The 22,996-nt window shown below is 45.9% G+C and overlaps 2 protein-coding genes across 2 annotated transcripts; both read left to right on the top strand.

Annotated features, from left to right (window-relative positions):
- The first annotated feature begins 4,077 nt into the window (after window positions 1-4,077).
- On the top strand, window positions 4,078-6,229 carry LOC119174506 (uncharacterized). Its single transcript, XM_037425438.2, has 3 exons — window positions 4,078-4,202; window positions 4,902-5,003; window positions 5,403-6,229. The coding sequence occupies exons 1-3, from the start codon at window positions 4,197-4,199 to the stop codon at window positions 5,943-5,945; spliced, it is 651 nt and encodes a 216-aa protein (XP_037281335.2). The 5' UTR covers window positions 4,078-4,196; the 3' UTR covers window positions 5,946-6,229.
- Window positions 6,230-16,001: 9,772 nt separating this feature from the next.
- On the top strand, window positions 16,002-18,202 carry LOC119173856 (uncharacterized). The gene is made up of 3 exons (XM_037424637.2): window positions 16,002-16,136; window positions 16,862-16,957; window positions 17,362-18,202. Exons 1-3 carry the CDS (start codon window positions 16,131-16,133, stop codon window positions 17,911-17,913), a joined length of 654 nt encoding a protein of 217 aa, XP_037280534.1. The 5' UTR covers window positions 16,002-16,130; the 3' UTR covers window positions 17,914-18,202.
- Window positions 18,203-22,996: the final 4,794 nt, after the last annotated feature.

Genomic DNA, 22,996 nt, shown 5'->3' with positions numbered 1-22,996 from the left:
ACCAACATTAGCGAAACTTGTGAAGGAATGCAACCTTCACTTGAAAGAAGCAAGGAATGCAACAATGCGATACACAGGACAAGAAAGAGAACAAAAAACCTTGGACTCTACGTAAACAAAATGCAAGCATTTTTCTTAATAAAGTCGGCGTTTACTTCTGTTTTTCTTCTTTCTTTTGTCTCATTTTACGTGCTTCTTTAGAAGCAAGCGAATATATTTGGATGCAACACGCCTCTACCAAGGAATGTAACTCACGGCATTGAGCTGAGCTGCATAGTAGCATCCAACCAGAGCGAGTGACGATGCATTTAGGAGCGCAACCTTGGCTTCCAGATTCCTACGTTTGCGACCCGACATTGTTATAGAATGAGGCTGGCATCTTAATGTTCACATGGCCTTTCCACGTCAACAGTCTTGATAACAAGCCGCACCTCACGTGTAGGTGGACGAAGCCAGACAGCTCAAAGGCGTCGTATATGTGGACTCCCTCGCAAAACGACCTACAGAGGCCACGGCATCGAAGTATTGACCTCGCCATGATGTAGCTGTCAAGGCCCTTATATAGTGCGACCTTTGGGTAGCCTTGAAACAAAGAAACAAAAAAGAGGGCACCATTTGTAAGTGGCTCCTTGTTGGCCGTTCGCGGCGTTTGAGACTTGCGAAAAGTCGTCACACTGACCCATTACACTGATAGTCTGAAGTAATCTTTTACATGGCCGAAAAAATAACATAAAATGTCTCTCAAAACTGTGAAGGGTGTTCGAAACGTATGGCAAATAAAATGTAGTACAAGGGCCACAAGAGTAAGTTGTCGGTCTTTATAAGAAAGGCGAGAAATTGTTTGCTGTGAAAGTATCTTCGACCCACTTCACGAAGCTTTACATCCGTGAATGAAGAATGCTGGAGACCAGTGGGCAGAAATATTATACATATTATCGCCTTTAGTTGGTATCTTCTACGAGCAGCATATGATTATAAGGTTCTTATAAATAAATGTATTGATAACTTCATAGCGCTTCAACCTAGTGTTTTTCTTTGAAAATTGCCAACAAAGAACAGCACTATTTTTTACCAAAAGCTTCAAGAAAAACACCGATTCATTCATAGAAGAACGTTTGAAATGCAGAAAATATTTTAGGATGACCCGACTTAAGATTGGATTTAATTAGTTCCACTGGAGGCAAATGATTTGGAGTGTTATGCAAAAACTCATGAAAGATATGCAGGCTTAGGGCATGCTTTTTCGTTACATAGCGCCGCCATGGTGTTCGAGTGGCTAAGGTACTCGGCTGATGACACACAGGTCACGAGATCAAATCCCGGCTGCGGCAGCAGCATTTTCGATGGAGGTGAAAATGCTTTAAGCTCGTGTGCTCAGATATGAGTGCACGTTAGGGAACTCCAGGTGGTCGAAATTTCCGGAGCCCTCCACTACGGCGTCTATCATAATCATATGGTGGTTTTGGGACAGTAAACCCCACATATCAATCAATCATTATTTATACATACTTATTTAGTTTTACCAGTACTTGTTTAGAACACCCTCAGACCTATATAATTAGAGGAAAATGTGGAAAAAGTTAAGCGATAACATGAACAGGTCAAGGACAGCTATAAGGAAATCGGACATTAGCGAGCCCCCTGGGACAGATTTATTAAAGTTATTTCACATTCAAGTTATTTCAATCATTTAGAAACGAAATGAATTCATCGTCGAGTAGGAGAAATACTCGTTATCTTCATAACAAAAACGTGCTGAGAAAGATACTTGAAAATCTGCTGGTCTGCAGCGATATCGTCGTTAATTGAAGGAGTGACATAGGATTCAGTGCTTCAGTGGTTTTTCTACTAATGCCGTCTGACGTATTACTATTGACAATATGTAAGCATTCCTATCAGGCGCAAGCTCTGGTGATACCAGACCGCTGACGTAAACCGGGATGTTGCCCCATTCCGCAAGTTAACTATGAATATGGTTCAAAGATGTCCATGAGAAAATTCAGAATGAAAGAAAAAAAAATCTAGGCGTATTTCCACCACTAAGCCCCAAACTCGACAGATTCGAAGCGGTATATTGGAGGCAATCGCAAACGCAGATTTTTCCAAACCTTCCTTATTTTAAGAGGATATACCCAGATGTCTATTCATATGATATACTTGCGAATCGTGAGGCTGGACTCACGCATCACTTAGGTACATTCTCTGGGAAGGTGTAGTTTTAGCAGAAGAAAGTGCAGACTCTCCTGATGAGCCTGCGGTGCGGTGGACGGCTGTGCTGCGTAGCTCCAACCTTCAAGATCAACTGTTGCTCATCCAGCAAGCCAGCGAGGCGGCAAGGAGACAGGATATCCGGTCCTTCTTGGGGGAGGCCCAGGCCACGAATTTGCCGGAGTTATTTATGAAGTAGTTACCACTACCTTCCTATCAAGGGGACGTGTCACTTAGCACGTACTATGTTGTCACCGAGAAGAGTCTCTCTTCGTTGATAATTTAGCGATGTTGTCTTTCAAAGAACTAGAGTTGTTTTCGAGCCACACGTTAATAAAGCGGCCTGTCCGGCCCATATATGTACGACCCCAAGAAGAAGGCATCTTGCTGAGTGAACAAGAGCAACATCATTTATATTTACTGTGTTTAGTGTGTTTTAGGGGACATTTACTAAAATCGCCATAGTTCCACGTAACCGCGGTGGTGGTGGCAACTCTCCATTTTTTTTTTATCGCTGGCCCCGTACAAACAGAAAAACACACGTTGGTAACGTGAGAACGTGATACCAGTTGAAACGTTCGTGCTCGAGGACGAAAGTTGCAGTATTCGTGGCCACCTTTTTCGTATATATGCCGAGCATATTTCTCGCTGGCGGCCGGATTGAGAGTTAGGCGACGGGGTGACGCACATACCTGGGAACGGGAGAGAGAGCACAGGCAGAAAAATTGTCGGCTGTCGGAAACCTGACCTGCATATGCTCTGTCACAGAGCGGGTAGGCAAGACGGATCACGCAAACTTTCCGGCGTAACTTCGTCCGCTTGACACGCATAGAGTAGTCAAAGACATGCACTGCCGAAAGACGCATGTGTCCACTGCTGACTGTCGCGACTTCGCTTTTACTTTCTCCCACAGTCTGGCGTGCTCTTGAACCACGCCACGCAACGGCAAATGTGAAAAAAAAATGAGCGAAGTGATGAATAAAGGGAACGAAGTACACGCATGAGAGTGTACGTGGCGAACTGAGCAGTCCCAGAGTAAAACCTTCGGAGCGAATCGAGGGAGCACGATTCAAACAAAGAAACAGACAAACAAATCAAATGTGCTTAAAGGCCAACTAGCCCTGTTCGACGCGTCGAAGAATGCGCTGAAGAAACGGAGGCTACCAATGCCGAGAAACTGTGGTCGCTCTGGACACAGGGTGGACAGCCCTGACGCGTTTTTATTGTAACTTATAATTCTTTTTTTTTCGTTTAGAATGCCAGGGGAACTCGACCGCAGTTGGCCTGTGGAGCTGTAGAAAACTCGTTATTAGCTTAACCTGGACACCGATCAAAAAGGCGCCGAGCGGAAGGCAGCCGGCATTTCGGGCGAACAACAGCGGCGCTCTGGACGGCTTCCGATGACTTCTGGGGCTGTCCTTGGGGGCGGTATCTCCGCTCGCGCAACACAAAGGAAGCCCAGCGCGGCAGCGAAATTCCGCCGCTGCAGCCTCTGTCATCAGCCGTGCAGCTTGCTTGGCCCAGAGACAAGCACAGACAGACACACCGGGGTCCTATTTTCCGTCATCTGCTGCTCTTGGCCCCGCGAACTGGATCGCACGCTGCGCGTGCAAGCTCGTGACAGCGCGTCGGAATCACTCCTTTCGTCCGCAACGCCTGAGACTGGACGCGCGTACAAAGAAAGTGAACCGGTGTGTCAGCGTTGCGTTGGTGGATTGGGTTGCGTGGACCGGGCGGGGGGGGGGGGGGCGGCAGAAGTGTTGGTGTAGTTGTTGCATGCAAGCCGCTCGCACTGCAGATCGTGTCACGTGGTACGGTCCAGCTAGTATCGCAGGTCTTGACAGCGCGCCCGGACCTCTGCTTGCGTCGCCAGTATATAAGGGTGGACGCAGGCCGGACAGAGACATCAGAACTCGCTCAGCCATCTCAGGAGTCGAGTCGAAGAAGTCCTGTGGAGTACGAGCACACACACCACCGACCCACCAGATATGAAGGTGAGAATGTCATGCAGGGCCGGGCGCCCTCGTAAACCGGTGGTTTCGGAAACAGTTTACTGGTGAAGTCGCACTTGGGCCAATTGATATTGGGACTTCCGGCCCGACAGGATTCACTGTTGAATGATAACATGGTTACCTGCAAATTAGTCACAGACTGGATTTTCATCTGTGCAATAGGCTCTGCGCCTATACTTAGTATCTAACAGCCTCAATTGTTCGTGAAGGTATAGGCATGGCAGTGACATTCACCTCATGAGACAATTATGAAGGCACAGCTGTGTTTGATTCCCACGAGGACCAATATCACTGAAGATAGATATATCTCTGACAACTTACAGGCGTTTATTGCCTTTCGATGTTGCAAGCTTGAGACTACCACATATATTAACGTTCTAACTAAAATTTTATAACTTCATGTGGCCCTTACTACTGGTAGTCGTACAAATAGCTACACTGTGCTTTCAAATAGACAGAGATATTTGAACTTCCCAGATCAGTAGACGTCTAGATTCCATGTGGCTAATAAAGGTTGCTAGAGACTTGTTAATTCAGAGTATAGAATATAGGAAGATTCAAACTGAGAAAGCAGTAACAAAAAAAACAGTATCTTAAGTTCATAAGAAAGACTTCACTTATTTAAAGAAACTATCAGTACACCACCGTAAAGAAACCTAAAAACCGTGCCGTTTCCTCCAGGTCCTCGTTGTTCTCGCCGTTGCCTGCGCCGCCGCTCACGCCGGTTTCATTGGTGGTGGCCATGGGGGCGGAGGAACTTCTACCCAGCACCGTTCTCAGGACGTGAGCGTCGTACCGCACTTACGCGTTGTTCGCGCTTTAGTTGTTCATGTTTCAGCTTAACTATCTACAAACAGGGCAGCCAGCAGGGCATTGGATGTTGAAAGTTTCGTATTCCGACTCCGAAGCCGGACCTCATGAAATTCTTTAAAGCAGAGTGATTGGAAAGCATGTACACCGGTGAAACCTGAGGGTTAAGACTCTGCACTTGTTTAGTTTAGTCTGCGTAAATGTTCTTTTCATACTAATGCCATTTCTTTAATACAGATGAGGTAAGAAAAACACAAATGAGGTTAGCGGGACTACACAAGGAGAGAGTATACCAAATGAACTGTTGAAAACTTTTCATGTCTCCTAACAGATTCATTTTTCCTTCTTTTGATTCACCCACCCTCGGAACAGATCTCCGGCGCCTACAGCTTCGGCTACAACGAGAACCACGCCACAGGCGGCACTTCTCGTTGGGAGTCCGGTGATGGCGTGGGCAACAAGAGGGGCTCGTACAGCCTGCGTGGCGCCGACGGCCGCTGGCGTACCGTCAAGTACGTCGCTGATGGCGCTGGATTCCGCGCAGCCGTGTCCACCAACGAGCCAGGCACCGCTCCATCTTCCCCCGCGTCTGCTGGCATCAATGCGCCCATTCTCCACGTTCCTGCCGGACACCATGATGGTGGCTACGGAGGCTACGCTGGTGCCTATGGAGCTGGAGCGTACGGAGGTGGAGCGTATCTTGGAGGAGCTGGTTATGGAGCTGGAGGTTACTACGGAGCCGGAGCCGGAATCGGAGCCGGAGCGACCAAGGCGGCCCACGTCTTCGGTGCTGCTATTCCCGGAACTGGCTTCGGCGGCTTCGGAGGCTACGGCGGCTACGGTGGCTACGGAGGAGGCTATGGAGGTTACGGACACCACGGCTACGGTGGTCATGGCATCGTTAAGCATTATTAAGTTATGTAACAAAGACGAATGCTAGTTCATTGTGGCTTCAACTGTCCTTCAGTTAGGGTTAGTTGTTTTTCTTATTGTTGGCACCAGTGCTTCTTCGCCATTGTCGCTCCCTCCTCGATGGTCTCTGCTACTATGGCCCCCTTTTGTGCAAAGACTCACGTTCCTAAGTGCATTTCTTCGGTGTTTCAGTGCTGCTCAACTTCACTCATTGTTTGCTTTTTTGTGTTCGCCAAATAGTGTGTGTCGTGCTCGTTTTGAATAAAAAATGTTTTGTCGCTGTGGAACTTGAAGCGTTGATCTATTCTTTACAAAATCTAGCGGGTCATTCATTCAGCGTGGATGCTTCCCCAGTCAAAATTACTAAAAAAGAACAAGGCGCTCATGACGCCTAACGAGGGCAAGGAGAGGCAAATCTCCAATTTTATGGCAATGTAAAAAGCTCTGCTAGTACAGAATGATTTCAACGAAAGAAATTATTGCGTTAATGAAATAGTAATACTACCCAACTACTAATTCTGTTCGCAACATACAACAGGTACACGCACTTCTTACGTTGAAAACATTTCCTCGAGGCACACAACCCCGAACCTTGAAACTCTGATAATGTCGCCACTTTTTTCTCAGCTGGATTAAATGTCATTACTGCATTTTTTCTTATCTCTTTACGCCAAATGGAAATGAATAAAGTGACAGGCTGATAGGTTATACATTAAAAAGTGCTTGCAAGAAAGTGGCGTTCCTGGATCACGATATTGTTGATTGATTGATTGATATATGGGGTTTAACGTACCAAATCTACCATATGGTTATGAGAGACGCCTTAGTGGAGGGCTCCGGAAATTTTGACCACCGGGGGTTCTTTAAATCCCGATACTGTCACGTAACCAAGAACGATGCATGTTCTTTTCTTCTAATTAGGTTTATTGGAGCGAAGTCGTGCTCTCCAAAAGACTGAAAATGACTAAAATTAAATCGGCGAAGACGCATTAGACTGACCGGTGTGTGCGTGCCCCGCCGCGGTGGTCTATTGGCCAAGGTACTCGGCTGCTGACCTGCAGGACGTGGAATCGGCAGCAACGGCTGCATTTTTTATGAAGGCGAAAACGCCACAGGCCCGTGTGCTGCAGATTCCGGTGCACGTTAAAGGGCCCCAGGTGGTCGAAACTCCCGGAGCCCTCCACTACGGCGTCTCTCACAGTGATATCGTGGGTTTGGAACGTTAAACCCTACGTGTCAATCAATCAAATCAGCGATGTGTGCGTGTGGGTGTCTACGGAGACAAAACGATTGCTCTGGGTTTCTAGCGTGCTTCTTCGCCGATAACACTCCTCTTGAGGTGATAGGGCGAATAATTCTTCGTATCAAACCAAATAACTAGCTTGGCTACAAAGATAGATGAAACACGCACTCCGCTTTCAACGTTGATAAACACGGGAGTTGTGAGATGCCACGAAGTTAACACACGACAAAAAAAGTTGGCAGATCCCACGTAAAGTGCGAATACATATTATGCGAAACACGGATGAGGAAGGTTGATAATTGAGTTGATTAACATGTGGGGTTTAACGTCCCAAAACCACCATACGACCATGAGAGACGCCACAGTGGAGGGCTCCGAAAATTTCGAACACCTGGGGCTCTCCAACCTGCATCCAAATCTGAGCACACAGGCCTGCAACATTTCCGCCTCCATCGGAAATGCAGCCGCTGCCACCGGGATTCAATCCCGCATCCTACGGGTCAACAGCCGGGTACCTTACCCACTAGAACACCACGGCGGGGCGAATGAAAAAGGTTGATATGTAATTTCAAAATTAGCACAACGTTATGCAGTGGACGTAAATTATGCCATGAATGACTTCCTTGTCGTTATTATTATGTTTGCGCCTAGACGTTTTGTTCGTCATCTATTGATGTCGCGTAATACCATATTTGGTATATGTGAAGCTAGCGAAACGGCCGTGAGAGCATTGTGAGCGTAGCATGTAATCATATTTTACATGGCACGCATGTCATCATTATCATGTTTGAACTTGTTATTTACCTTCGTCGTCCATTCATCTTGCAATAACAAATTTGGTATATGGAAAGCCAGACGAACCGTAAGCACGCTATAAAAGTAGAGCATGTATGCATGTTTTACATATAACACGCATGGCGTAATTATCATGTTTGGATGTGTCATTTACGTTCGTCGTCGATTCAAATTGCGTAATGAAAATTTGGTATATTTGTGGAATACGACGAAGTGATTCTAATGTACAACACTCGTTTGCTCTCTTTTTATGTGGTTTTCCTTACACTAGTCATATTATAATACAAATTAATTACACATTGTTAAAATTATCACAGAAAAACTGCACTACGCTTTCTTGGCCAATCCCTCAGAGTGGGTATGAGCTATCAGTCCAGAGAAACAAACAAAACAAACAAACAAATAAACTTGTGTCAGTATCTGTAACTTTTACAAGTTTTCCTGGGGCTTTGTGGAAGACACCGTATCAGTGACTGTTGCGATGGATGTGGATTCACCTGGGCTTCCACCCCAATCGTGGAGGTCGTCTGCAGCTGCTACGAGAAAGCTTACGGGCCATCCGAGTGATGCCGAGAGTGAGGACACGCCGATTTACTCTAAGGCCAGTGACGAAAGCTGCGCTCTTTCCTGTGTCCCTTGTTTTCCTTCAAGTTTGTGCAGCAATTCAATTTTTCAAGTATGAACCAACTAGTCTGCAAAAAAGTATTGCTTTTACCATCGCGCTTGCCAGCTCTTTCGGGAAAGTGATAAGAGAGGATAATTTTGACTCGCCTAGAGTGGTACCTGGAGCACCACGAGGTATACCCTGATGCTATGACGGGATTTCGGCATGGGCAGTCTGCAATTGATAACGTTATTAACCTGGTCTGGTCTGTGCAGCATAAAAAAGAGTGAAACGTTTATCTGTGGCATTGTTCTTGGAAGTGAAAGGCGCATACGATAATGAATCGCTTGAAGCAATTCTGGATGTCATGGAAAATGTTGAATTTGTGGGTTGGTTTCACCAATGGATCGACAGCTATTTGAAAGGCAGAACTTTCTTTGTACAGATGGAGAATGGCACAACAACACATCCTTGCATGTGTCGTGGTGTGCCTCGCGGTGATGTTCTTAGCCCCACACTTTTCAATCTAGCGCTCCTCGGCCTGGTTGACGCACATCCAGAATCAGTGCATCTCTCAATATATGCAGATGGCATCTGCATCTGTGCGTCAGGCGTAACACGCCTTCATTTGCATGCCCGGCTTCGGAGAGTGGCTACACTAGTGACAAAGTACCTTGAAGAACGGAGACTAGAGCTGTCATCAGAGAAGTGCTCGCCTATAGCATTCACGCATAAGGCGATGTATACATATGTTATTAAATCAACGGACACACGATCAACTACATTAAGACCCACCGATTCCTCGGAGTCATAGTTGATCGCGACTTCTCCTGGAGCCCTCACATCGCCCACATGAAAGCGAAACTCACCATGATCACCCACGTACTGAGGTTTCTTGTTGAAGAAACGTGGCGTGCATCGGTACGAGCGAACCTTCAACTATACACTGTTCTGTTCCTCGGTCTAATGCTCTATAGCTTACCCGTGTTTTGCTGAATCTGAAGAACAAACTTGCGCGTCCTCCAGCCGATCCAAGCCCAAGCAGTGCGAATATGCCTTGGTCTTCCGATATGCGCATCTACAGCAGCGACAGTCATCATTGCGCTTGATTATCCAGTCAACACATGAATTTGCGTAGACGCTTTAAGAATGCACCAAAGACATTTCGCTCAGATTCCATCACATCATTTCGCCTCACTTTGAACTTCTAGGCCCCCTCAGCGTTCAGCGCAACTGTCGCTCAGCATTGCGCAGTGCTTCCATTGCACTTCACGCATGCAGCCCGGTAGCCGATACCATTATGGTGCCTACACCCACTGAAAGCCCTTTTTACAATTCCTGGCATCCAAAATAAGAAAAAGTCGTCGCATCTAGCCCTAAAACAGGCCACATTACTTTTCCTGCAAGAGAAGCCCAACGGACGCCTTCACATTTACACGCATGGCTCGGTGTCTTCAGTAAGCTCTGCAGGGGCGGCGGTTATTCCCGCGAGGCACATCACAATCAAATTCATGACATCGCATTTGACGTCGTCGACAGCTGCAGAACTCGCCGCCATACCTGCAGCTCTAGAGTTTTCAGCTAAGGAACCTTCAGAAACTTAGTGTTTCTTCTCGGACTCGAAGGCAGCTTTTCAATTTCTTATGTCACCATTTCGCCATAGACCTAATCAGCAGTTAGTAGTTGAAATAAGGCTTATTCATCCCGAAGCAATCGAGAAACAACACAGCATAGTGTATCAGTGGATACGAGGTCATTGCGGTATATAAGGCAATGACCGCGTAGATGAGGCCGCCAGATCTGCGCATGGCGGTACTCAATACACCGCCATCCCGTTCTCAAGAACCAACGCAGCTACAAGACTTCGTTCCCTTGCACGTGATTTCACACTGGTATACAGTGGAACTCGACAGAATTCATGAACGCGCGCTTGTGTAACTTAGATCCTGATCTCCAGCTTCGTCTTCCCTCAGGAATATCACGAGCTGAGTAGACTCTTCTATGCCGCCCGTGGCTTGGATTGGCCTTCACCAACGCATACTCTTATCTCATTGGAATGGCCAGCTGTTCTATATGCACTAACTGCAGCTGAGAAGAAACCATCGCACACCTTTTATGTGAGTGTACCAGTTCAACGCACCAAAGCAAGAGCTTACTGAAGCTCTGGATAGACTGGATGATCAGCCGCGGTCGGAACAAAGGATTCTGGATCATTGGCCGAGCCCATCCTCAACCCAGAAGGCTTTGAAAGCTTTGCTACGCTTTTTGCGGACAACTGGCTTCAGAGACAGACTTTAGTGTCTTATTCTGTTTGATTTTGCCTTTCATTCTTTCGCTATTTTTCTGCGTTTTCTCTCTCTCGCTATCTTTCCAACAATTCTTTTTTTATCATCTTTTATTCCCCTCCCCTCTTTCGTAGCGCAAGGTAGCCAGCCAGTCTAAGAACTGGCTAACCTCCCTGTCCTTCCGCTTAATCTTTGCTCCCCCTCCTCCTTGGTATATTTTTTGCTAGCGAGAAGGCCGTGAGCCCGCTATGAGCGTAGTAAGTAATCATGTTTTACATGACTGATGTCATATAACTTTATTATCAGCTACTGGTAGATGTAGTGCAAAGGTAGTTGCTTTGACGGAAATGTGGCTCCATGAACATGTCTGTGATGAAAAAATATTAGATGATACAAATTATTTTCACATATACCGTTGTAATCGGACAATGCGCAGGGGAGATGGCGTTCTTCTAGCAGTCTCATAAGTCATTCCTTCTTCTTGTATTCATATGAACACTGGACTAGAACTGATCTGGGGTATAGTAACTATCAGGCGATAAAATATTTATAGTTATATGATATTGCTCTCTCTCTCTTCATCTTTAACATATGTCGATGAACTTCACAACGCAATTAACACAGTTTGCACATTATTTCCATCACACGTTCTGTTTCTGGTCGGAGAATTCAACTATCCTAATATAGAACGCAAACAAACCCAACTCATTACCGTCTTCGCCATAACTTAGTGAATTTATTAACATATGTTCAATGTTTTCTCTGACAGAAGTAGTAACGTCACTAACTAGGGCAACTTTACCAGCAGTGCTAGCATTCTTGATCTGATAATAACAAATCGACTAGACTTTTTTGTCACTATAACTTATTCACTAAGCACCAGAGATGATTCATTATTATCATTTTCATCTAATGCATCTAGTCCTAATGCCGATAAAAAACATAAAACGATGCGGGACTATCAAAAAGCAAACGTTGACATGATTAACAGTTAACTAGAAACTTCTCGAGACACATTTTGAAGCAGTCTTTATACCCTTTCAGTGCAGACGAACTGGAATATAGTTGAAGCTGAAGATTCGCGACTACCAATAAGTATACTCTTTGCCATACCATCATATAACGCACGTGCGCCATGGCACAACGCTCACAACAAACGCTTGTCAAACAAACAAAAAACCTTTTTATCGTGTAGCAGGGTGTTTACTTACTAACCGATCACGTGGGACTGCCAATAAATCTGCATAATCTATCTATATATATTCACTGACATCCGCTAAAAACAACTTTCTTACTGATGTTTTGCTATACATGTTACAAACAAAGGTGAAAAAATTCTGGCGAGTCATTAGACCCCTATCTGACAGCCATATTTTCTTGATTGACTCATCCGGTAACAAAATTATTGAAGTCCATTACGCTGGTGTTCTTAGCGATTCTTTTATCAAAAACTTCTCCGTAGGTAGCTTATTGATTTAGCTAGCGCGGTTTTACACAATTATTCACCTATGTTATCAGTCATTATTGAAACACTTGGAATTGTGCGCCTCAATGAATCCCTTAAGAATGACTCAGCTCCTGGTTATCATGTTATTAACACTAAAATTTTAATAATTACTAGAGCTTACAGCTTCAATATATTAAGATTTTCTAACAGCCACGGGTTACTTCTACTATTTCTAGTCAATGAAAAATCGGGGAAGTTGTTCCCCTCCATAAATGTGGTAGTAAACACTCTTCGAACAATTATCGTCCCATTTTTTCAAATAGTATTTGTTGTAAGATGCTCGAGCATATATTATTTACAAACATAGCGAGTTTTTTTATAAACAAGTTGACTTCCATAAAAGATCTTCCAGTGAAACAGAGTTAATATCATGCACTCATCACTTAAATCAGATTCTTGATAAATCATCTCATGCTGACTGTATTTTTCCAGATTTTTCAAAACCTTTTGACAAGAATTGCCGCAGGTTGCCATTTCACAAACTACACCAACTAAATCTTGACGGTAACCTACTATTGACGATTCAATTATTTCACACTAACAGATCACAATTCGGTACTGCAAAGGGTCATAATTCTTGTTTCCGCGATGTTCATTCCGGCGTTCCGCAAGGGTCTGTCTAAGGCCGCCTACTGTTTCTCTTTACAGTAATGACCCGTCGTCAGTTGCATTATTTACCATTCATCTGTTTGCTAACGACTGTGTCATTTTTCGAGAAACTACAAGTGACAATGACATTACCATATTGCATTCTGACCTTAACGCTATATCTAACTGGTGTGAAAAATGGTTGATGGAAATAAACATTAAAAAGGGAAAACTCATTCGTGTATCAAGAACTCTCCCTACCTCACCTCTTTATTATCTTATCATTCCTCTGGATTTTGTTAACTGTGAAAAGTATCTTGGAGTCCACATAATAACTAATCTGAACTGGTCGTCTCATATTGAATACATTATTAACGACGCTAACCACGTGCTTGGCTACTTACGACATAAATTTTATAACACTAAATATGGCTTCAAACTTCAGCTTTATGAAACACTAATACGTTCTAAACTAGGCTATGGTGCAGCCATACAGATTTTATCTGTATATAACTGTAGCATATTATGTACGACTGTAGTATTTGTAGCATATCTGTACGGCTGTAGTATTTTACTTTATATGTAACGTTTTATGTCCCAAAACCACTACATGATTATGAGAGACGCTGTAGTGGAGAGCTCCGGAAATTTCGAACATCTGGGGTTTTTAACGTGCGCCCAAACCTGAGCAAACGGGCCTACAGCATTTTCGCCTGCATCTAAAACGCAGCTGCCGCCGCCGGGATTCGATCCCGCGATTTGTGGATCAGCAACCGAGTACCTTAGCCACTAGACCACCACGACAGGGCTACAGCCGTATGATACCCCACCTATAATATTCTGATGACTGCTGTAGAACTTGTTTAGAAAATAAATACATTCGTTTTATATTGGTTAATAATGACAGGATCAAGACACATTTCAATCATTCATAAAGACTTCCCTTGCGCTCACTTCTTCATCATTCCACAGAAAAGTCTCCCGTTCACCGTTATTTCACAAGATATACCGTTGTCTCCTCTTGCATGACCAACTAATTCTTCGCCCACAGCACATATGCCGCCGCATTGACCACCATCACAAAGTAGGCATTCCTTCAAGCAACAAAAACTTTCTTCAATTCATTTTTTCCTCGTACGTCGAAAGAGTGGAACCACCTTCACAAGGACTTTGTTGCCATTAGCGATAACAGCTCGTTTCTTGACCCATTAGCTAACATTGGGTAATGAGGTCTTTTTGTTGATATAGCTAACATTGAATAATTAGCTTGTGTGTTGTACAAGTTAACATGTGTAATATATAGTGTATTAGAAGACATTGTGTTTATAAGATATTTATTTGTACGATCTAATCATATTCACTGCTTTTTATCGATTTACATATTTTTTGTAAATAAACCGCCCCCTCTGTTATGTCATTTGGCCCTGAGAGTAATAAATAAATAATAAATAAATAAAATAATTGTAAACTAGATATATCACATAACTACAAACAGCAACAACAAAAAAAAGCTAGTATGCGAAACGTGCGGTGGACGAAAAAAATGCGCACGGTGACTTTAGCGAGTATTAAGCCCAAAAATCCATCAAAGCACCGCTGTTAGGTAGTATTATTCGCAATCTACAACTCAATTCAGTGTCTTGATCATTGTAATCAATTGATAAACTAAAGCGAATTGGAGAATTGTAGGTCTGAAGCAGTTCTTCACGTAGCGTCGCCTTCATTCAGTGTAGTAAATACTACAGTTTATGTGTGAATGATATTTCAATTGATGAGCCAAGGCCCCCAACGCATGTTTATGTATAGAACCCCATGCCACACCTCGCACATGTGCTCAAAAATATGGCAGGCACTTTTGTGGTGTAGAAGTGTCAGAAAATAATACACTATATAAGCTTATTCAATAACTGTATACTCTGAGTCAGCCTTTAAAAAAAACGGCGAACCTAGTTCATTAGGTTGGGCAAAGAAATCTTAAACAGGATTTTGCTAATGTTGAGCACATGCTTGCTGACCGATTCTGTGCCAATGCAATGAACCAAAGAGGCCGTTTATGATTTGGTCTTTATCGCAGCTTAATGTTCCGAACTTAGAATAAACTTAGACATTAGCCTGTAATGCCACTTTAATGGAAACCCCTGTGAACAATAAAGCTTCATAAATATACTCGTATTTAAGCAGCATGTATTTATAATTGTTATGGTTTACCGTCCCTGAACCACCGCGTGATTATAAAGGACGCGATAGATGAGAGCCCGGAAATTTGCACCACATGAGATGCCTTCACGTGCACCCTAATCTAAGCGCGAGGACTCCAAGCATTTCGCCTTCAAGAAAAATTTAGCCGCCGCGGCTGGAATTGAATACCGAGACCTGCTGCTGTTTAGCAGCCGACTGCCTTAGTCACTCGACGACCATGGTGCGTAACAACCAACATGTTATCAATATTTTAGGCTTTAGTAATAAGTAATCCAAAAGAAGCATTAAAAGCATCCAAAGTAAAGCGATGTCAAATGTGACCTGTTTCTTCACGCGCTTCGAAGGCAAGGTATTGATGGGTAATTGGAGAATTGGTGGGGGTGGTCTCTCTGCTCAGGGAACACAAAAGAAACCCGGCACGGCAGTGAAATTCCACCACTGCCGCCTCCGTCATCAGCCGTGCGGCTTGCTAGACCCAGATACACGCACAGAGAGACACGCCGGGGTCCTATTTTCCATCATCTGCTGCTCTTGGCCCCGTGAACTGGATCGCACGCAGCTCGTGCAAGCTCGTAACAGCGTGTCGGAATCACTCCTTTCCTCCGCAACACCCTTGACTGGACTCGCGTACAAAGAAAGTGAACCGGTGTGTCAGCGTTGCGTTGGCGGATTGGGTTGCTTAGAGCTGGAGAGGGGGGGGGGTCGCAGAAGTGTTAGTGTAGTTGTTGCATGCAAACCACTTGCACTGCGGACCCTGTCACGTGGTATGGCCCGGCTCCCATCGCAGCCCTTGACAGCTTGCCCGGATCTCTGCTTGTGAGGCATTGCGCGTTCACCAACCGGGACCACCAGTATATAAGGGTGGCCGCTGGTCGGACAGAGACATCAGAACTCGCTCAGCCATCTCAGGAGTTGAGGCGAAGAGATCCTGTGGAGTACGGGCACACACGCCACTGACCCACCAGCTATGAAGGTGAGAATATCGTGCAGGGGCGGGCTGCCGGCTACACCAGCGGCTTCTGAAATGGTTCACTGGGCAACTCGGACTTAAGCTCAGTCCTTGGATATTGTGACCTCTGGCCCGAAACGACCCACTGCTGAACGATAATAGTGTTATTTGCAAGCATGTTGCACATTGAAAGTTAATCTGTGCAATACAATCTTAGCCTATATTTAGCATATAGCAACCTTAATTGATGATGAAGGTATAAGCATGGCGACGACGCCTCATGAGAAAATGACGGAGCCCCCAGCTCTGTTTGTATCCCATGAAAACCTATATCGCTAAATTTAGAAACATGTCTGAAAAGTTGTTTGCGCTTATTGCCTCTCGATGTTGGTATGTGAAGCCTACAATATAATAAAAGATTTTAACGAATATTTGATAACTTCATGTGGCCCTTAGTACAGGTAGTCGTACTAACAACTAAACAACTACATTGTGCCTTTAATTTGCCAGAGATATTTGAACTTCCCAGAGGTGTAGGCATCTAGATTTTATGTAGCTCATTAAGGGTGCTAGAGATGTGTTGATTCAGAATATAGATTATTCGAAGAGCCAAATTTAGAAAGCAGTAACGAAAAAGCCTTTCCACGCAGTATCTTGAACAAGAGGTGATAAAAAATGCTTTACTTATTAAAAGAACCTACCAGTATACCGCAGTGAACGAAACCTAACTGTCTTGCCGTTTTCTTCAGGTTCTCATCGTTCTCGCCGTTGCCTGTGCCGCCGCTCACGCCGGTTTCATCGGTGGTGGCCATGGAGGAACTTCCACCCAGCACCGTTCTCAAGATGTGAGCATCGCACCGCACTTACGCCTCGTTTATGCTTCGGTTGTTCATATTTCAGCTTGACTATCAACAAACAAGGCACCACGCAGGGTATATAATATATAAGTTTCGTATTCGGGCTCCGAAGCTGGACTTTATGAACATCTTTAAACGTAGCAATTGGAAATCATGTACACCGGTGAAATCTGAGGTCTAAGTCTCTAGACTTGCTTATTTAGTCTGTGTGAATGTACTTATAATACTATTATCAGTTTCACTAATAATACAGTTAAGGGGTTTAAAAAGAACACAAATAAGGTTAGCGGAACTGCACAAAGGGAGAGTATACCAGAGGGACAGTTGAGAACTTCTCATGCCTCTTAACATTCCCCTTTTTTCTGCTTTCTATTCACCCACCCTCGCAACAGATCTCCGGCGCCTACAGCTTCGGCTACAACGAGAACCACGCCACAGGCGGCACTTCTCGCTGGGAGTCCGGTGACGGCGTGGGCAACAAGAAGGGCTCGTACAGCCTGCGTGGTGCTGACGGCCGCTGGCGTACCGTCAAGTACGTCGCTGATGGCGCTGGATTCCGCGCAGCCGTGTCCACCAACGAGCCAGGCACTGCTCCATCCTCCCCCGCCTCTGCTGGCATCAATGCGCCTATTCTTCACGTTCCTGCCGGACACTATGATGGTGGCTACGGAGGCTATGGTGGTGCCTATGGAGCTGGAGTGTATGGAGGTGGAGCGTATCTTGGAGGCGCTGGTTATGGAGCTGGAGGTTACTACGGAGCTGGAGCCGGCATCGGAGCTGGTGCGACCAAGGCGGCCCATGTCTTCGGTGCTGCTATTCCCGGAACTGGCTTCGGTGGCTTCGGTGGCTTCGGTGGTTACGGAGGCTACGGTGGCTACGGAGGAGGCTATGGAGGTTACGGACACCATGGTTACGGGGGTCATGGCATCGTTAAGCATTATTAGGTTATGTAACAAATATGAATGCTAGTTTATTTTGGCTTCAACACTCCTATAGTTAGTGTTATTTGTTCTTCTTATTGTTGGCACCAGTGCTTCGTCGCGATTGTCTCTCACTCCTTGATTGTCCCTCTTATATTCTATGTCCCCCTTTTGTGCAAAGACTCACGAGTTCCTAAACGTATTCCCTTCGTGGTTCAGTGCTGCTCAACTTCGTTCATTGTTTCCCTTCATGTGTTTGCCGAATAGTGTGTGTCGTGCTTGTTTTCAATAAAAAATGTCTTGTCCATTTGGACTTGAAGTGTTGGACTTTTTAATAACTCTAGTGGGGCATTCACTCAGCCTGAGTGCTTCCCCTGTCATGATTACCAATATAGCAAGACGCTCATCGCACGTAGTGGAGCCTACACGAAGCAGATCTCCACAATTAGGGAAATGTGAAAAGCTCAGTTAGTACAGAGTGCTTTTAATAAAACACATCATTGTGTTATTAGAAGAGCGATACTACCGAAGTACTAGTTGTGCTCTCAACATACAACAGCACAGCCCAGTGCTTAGGTCCGTAAATGTTTCTTGAGGCACAGAACATTGAACCTTGAAAATCTTCCCCGGTTAAGGGAGGGCTTCCTAATCACATAACAAAGGGGCCTGATAGCTATAGTGACAGGCTTTTAAATCTGGAGAGCACATAGACAATCTCTGTTCAAGGCAGCTAGAAGCGCTTGATGTTTGCTAAGGGCACCGCAGTGATAATCTCGCCCCCTTTCTCCCCAAATGGCGCAAATACCATTACAAACTTTTTCTTATTTCTTTACGCCAAATTCTGATATATGATTGACATATAGGGTTTAACTTCCCCTAACCACCATATGGTTTTGACAGACGCCGTAGTGGAGAGCTCCGGAAATATCGACCACCAGGGGTTTTAACGTGCGCCCAAATCTGAGCACACGGGCCTACAGCATTTCCACCTCCGTCGAAAATGCAGCTGCCACAGCCGGGATTTGATTCCGCGACCTGCGGGTCAGCAGCCGAGCACTTTAGCCACTAGACCACCGCGGCAGGGCGACGCCAAATTCTCGTGCATGAAGAGGCAGCATGATAGTTTCCCTCTTCTTGATGACCCTCTTCTTGTACTTTGGTCTCCGAAAGTTGGCGATCTCTGTAGTTATAGTGTGGTCAGGCAGGACTCCCTCGGCGGAATTTAGTTCTCGTAAGCGAAGTGGTGCCCACTTTTCTGGTTTCAGCGTTAACCCGGACATACCGGCTGCTTTGAGCACGGACTGTAAACTCTCGAGGTGTTCGTCAAAATTTCGGAAAAATACGACGACATGTTAAAGATAAACGAAGCAGGCGTGCCATTTTAGGCCAGTCAGTGTATACGGTATCCCCCACACTCTGAAACGCTGCTGGCACTGTGCACACTCCAAACGACATTACATTCAACTCGTAAAGTCTGTCCTGCGTTATAAACACAGTCTTGTCATAGTCCGTTTCTTTTTACTCATAGTCCTCATAGTCCTGTCTCATAGTAATTTCTTTTTACTTCAATTTGCCAGTACCCGGTTGTCAGGTCCGTCGAAGAGAAGTACTTGGCATGGTGAATGTGTTCGGAGCGTCGTCGATTTGTGGGAGTGGGTATACGTCTTTTATTGTGATTCCGTTCGGTCGTCGATATTCAACGCAAAACCCCAATGTGCCCAGGAACTTTTCGACGGTTGGATGATGTCCTCGTTGACCCTGCCTTCAACTTGTGCTCGAGTCGCTCAGCGGTCGTGCAGACACGTGTTAAGGCGACCATCGTGTTGAACTGGCGCCACCTGCAGGGATTATCCAGTGCCTCACAAGGGGCCTCTGACGTAGCTTCGATGTTGACGAGAAACACTAGCAGTAGCTGCGCCTTTCCTCATTTTCTTTCGGTAGCGTCGGATTCCCGTAAAAAAAGTCAGCAGGTATGAAGGCGTCCCATGACTCACGCTGAAAGTAAAAGAAAGCAACGACGCCGTTTTTATCCTGAATTTCCTCAAGGATTGCAACAGAAGAACCCATGTTTTTACGCTGAAATTCCTCAGTGAAGTTTGCGATGATAATGTGAGAGGTTCCTTGTTTTAAGCACCCAATGCTTCAAGTGGCGGAGACACCGCGGTGTAGAAGCAAGCTGGGGTTGTCCCCAACGATAACGTTGTTGCCCGGAGCGGCAGCCTCGGAACATACGGTGATCATCAAACTTGCTGCGGGAAGCAGGGTGGCGTGGTCATCAGCGACCCTTAGAGGACAACGTTGTTTGGCGCTTGGATTCGGCGTTACGGCGTGTTCAGCGGAAAACATAGACGGCTTAGACTGCAAATCGATAATGGCACTGTTCTCGGTCAAAAAGCCCTTATTCAGGATCACGTTGCGGGAGCGATTGGGCAGTATGACAAACACAGCAGGGTACATGGTGCCGTTTATGATAATGAGCGACGTACAGGTTCCACTAGGCGTGACGAGGTGGACTCCTGTTGTGTGTATTTGTGGACCATCTCCCATCTCAAGTCAGCGTAAGTTTTTTCAGGTTCGACGCGAATGATCCACTCATTACATAGTAGCCGGCTTCCGTGTCAATTAGTTCAGCTACATCTTTCCGTCGATGGATAGCTGCACATCAGAGGTCGTCGTTTTTGAGTTTCGGGTTCATCGGGAGTTTTGTGGTCAGGGTCGACGCATCGTGGTCGTGGTTTGACTGTGGGTTTGGCTACGTCGGGTAGGCACGATGCCGTACGGCTACCTAACCTAAGCTAACCTAACCTAACCTAACCTAACCTAACCTAACCTAACCTAACCTAACCTAACCTAACCTGGAATTAGGGTGCCGTTCGAGCGGGACGTCGGGCTTCGGCGCGAGGCGAGACTTGCTCTTACTGCAGCGGTACGGTGCTGGGGGGCTTTCGTTGTTTCGCCGCAATGCAACTTCACCTCCGAAGCTGCTCCTTTGAACTAGCCTCGCCACGACGCCCATTGATCCTTATGATAGTGGAGATGGCGAACGGCTGAAGTGCTGTGATCTACGGCTGGTGTAAGATAAGTACTCGTCGATCTCGCTGGGTTGTTGGCCTGGCAATGGGCACGGTGCACCGACAAAGAAGCCTCGCAGGCCGAGTTGTCTATAGGGACGGCAACGGCAGATGTGACGTGCTTCTCCACAGTGGTAGCATAGTGGCCGATGGTCGGGGGTTCGCAAGCCATTGATCTTCCTTGGCTTCAGGTGTAGGGACACAAGGTGTGGGGCAGGCTACGAAGAACAATGCTATGAAGGTTGCTGGCGGCGATGTAGGGGCGGGTGAGGAGGTCAGATAGCCATGGCGTGGGCCATCGTCTGTGGCTCACGGGAGTGTTCCAACTGCGTAGTAGTCCCCACTGCTTCTTGGACCTCCTTGCGAATCATGTCGCTTAGGGAAGTTGCCTGAGGTTTCGGCATCGTTGGGAGTAGTTTTCTCGGCTCCTTATTTTCTACTACGCTGATGGTTTCGCGTAGAGTATTCGTTGGAATATGCGCCCCATCAACGAAGTTCATGCTGGCCGTGTCAACGCAGGGATGGCTGTACAGATTTTCCCACATTTCCACGGCCTTCTCAATACTGCTGGCCTCCACCACAAATTTGGCAATACCTTTTGGCGGATTGCGAACAAGCCCCGCAAATTATTCTCTCTTTACGCTACGCATTAGGAGGCAGAACTTCTTTTCTACGGCCATATCAAGGTCAGCTCACCAGAAGAGCCCCGTGATCGTTTCGACGAACACAACACCTTCGTTGGGGTGTTGTGTATACGTTTGCACCAACACCTAGACACGATCTTTCCGCATAACCATAGTGGAGATTGTTAGAAAGTGCGTTTCAAATCCCTGCCGGGACTCCAAGGAGCTCTCGTCATTCTCAAACCACGTCGTAGCTGAATTCACCTTGTAGAAAAAAACGTGTCTCGGCATCTCCTCATAGTCCCAGTGGCTAAAGAGTCTGTCCCCTACCCAGTTCGACTTGTTCTAGCCAGTCCTCGGAAGCCTCAGAGGGCGACCCATTTTATGGTGGTGGCTCTTTTAGTTGCAGCAGAAATACAGGAAGATTGGCGGAGTTGGTCACTGTGGCATCGTTGTTTATGGTAATGACTGTGTCTTCTTTCTTCAGCATCTCTAGAAGCAGCCCTAAACTCTGCAAGAAGCTCTCGCTGTCGGCGACTGACACGAGCTGGACTTGCCTGACGAGTTTCAGCAGGTTTAGGGTTCTAAGCCCCGCACCTCCACCAGATGTCAAGCAACCAAGAACTACGCAAGGTCCTTTTTTTCCAATTAGTGATCTCCGAAAGACTGAAAATGGCCAAGAACTAAGGGGCGAAAATCATTCGACTGAGCGGCGTGTGCGTGTAAGCGTTGACGGGGACAAGGCGATTGCTCCGGGTTTGCGGCGTGCTTTTAGAATGATAACACAGCTCTAGAGGTTAAAGGACGAAGTTTTCACTCTATAAAATTAGATATCTTGCGCGGCTACAAAAATGCACATGAGGACAAGCTCTTCGCTTTCAACATTGCGGGCGCTGTCAGACGCCGGAAAGTCAACACATGAAAGCACAAAGCGAAAAGCATTGGTCGTGGCGATATTTTTCTTTTGAAAGGGTCTACTTCAGGCAGTGCCTCTTCTATTTTATCAATTCGAGTCAAATGCGCCTGATCTAGCCGTTCATCACCTTCTCCTCTAGCCCTTCCCTGTCCTCACCCATCGCCTAGCCTTCATAAGTGCTTTGTGGTCATGGGGGAGAGAGCTCATCATGTGGGGCCTCTCGACAGAAATCATAAGAATATGAGGCAAATAACTGGTCAATTGCGTATATATCAGTGGGGTGGCGTCTTGAATTTCTTGTGTTCAGAATGCTGGCTGCTACGCTGGCTCTGTAAAAGATACGGTGTTTTGAGATCAATCAACCAAAGGAACAAGCAGGGTTTCGAACAGGCTACTCAACAATTGACCACATTCGTACTATCAATCAGGTAATAGAGAAATGCTCAGAGTATAACCAACCACTATACATAGCCTTCATAGATTACGAGAAGGCGTTT

This window comes from Rhipicephalus microplus, chromosome 5 (assembly GCF_043290135.1).
Source record: "Rhipicephalus microplus isolate Deutch F79 chromosome 5, USDA_Rmic, whole genome shotgun sequence".
Taxonomy (NCBI): Eukaryota; Metazoa; Arthropoda; class Arachnida; order Ixodida; family Ixodidae; genus Rhipicephalus; species Rhipicephalus microplus.
This window is presented reverse-complemented; position numbering and strand designations above follow the sequence as displayed.

Bases quoted from the DNA above. Each gene is read 5' to 3' on its own strand.
- LOC119173856 (XM_037424637.2), top strand. The intron at 16,958-17,361 runs GTGAGCATCGCA...CCCTCGCAACAG, and splicing joins CCCAGCACCGTTCTCAAGAT to ATCTCCGGCGCCTACAGCTT.
- LOC119174506 (XM_037425438.2), top strand. The intron at 5,004-5,402 runs GTGAGCGTCGTA...CCCTCGGAACAG, and splicing joins CCCAGCACCGTTCTCAGGAC to ATCTCCGGCGCCTACAGCTT.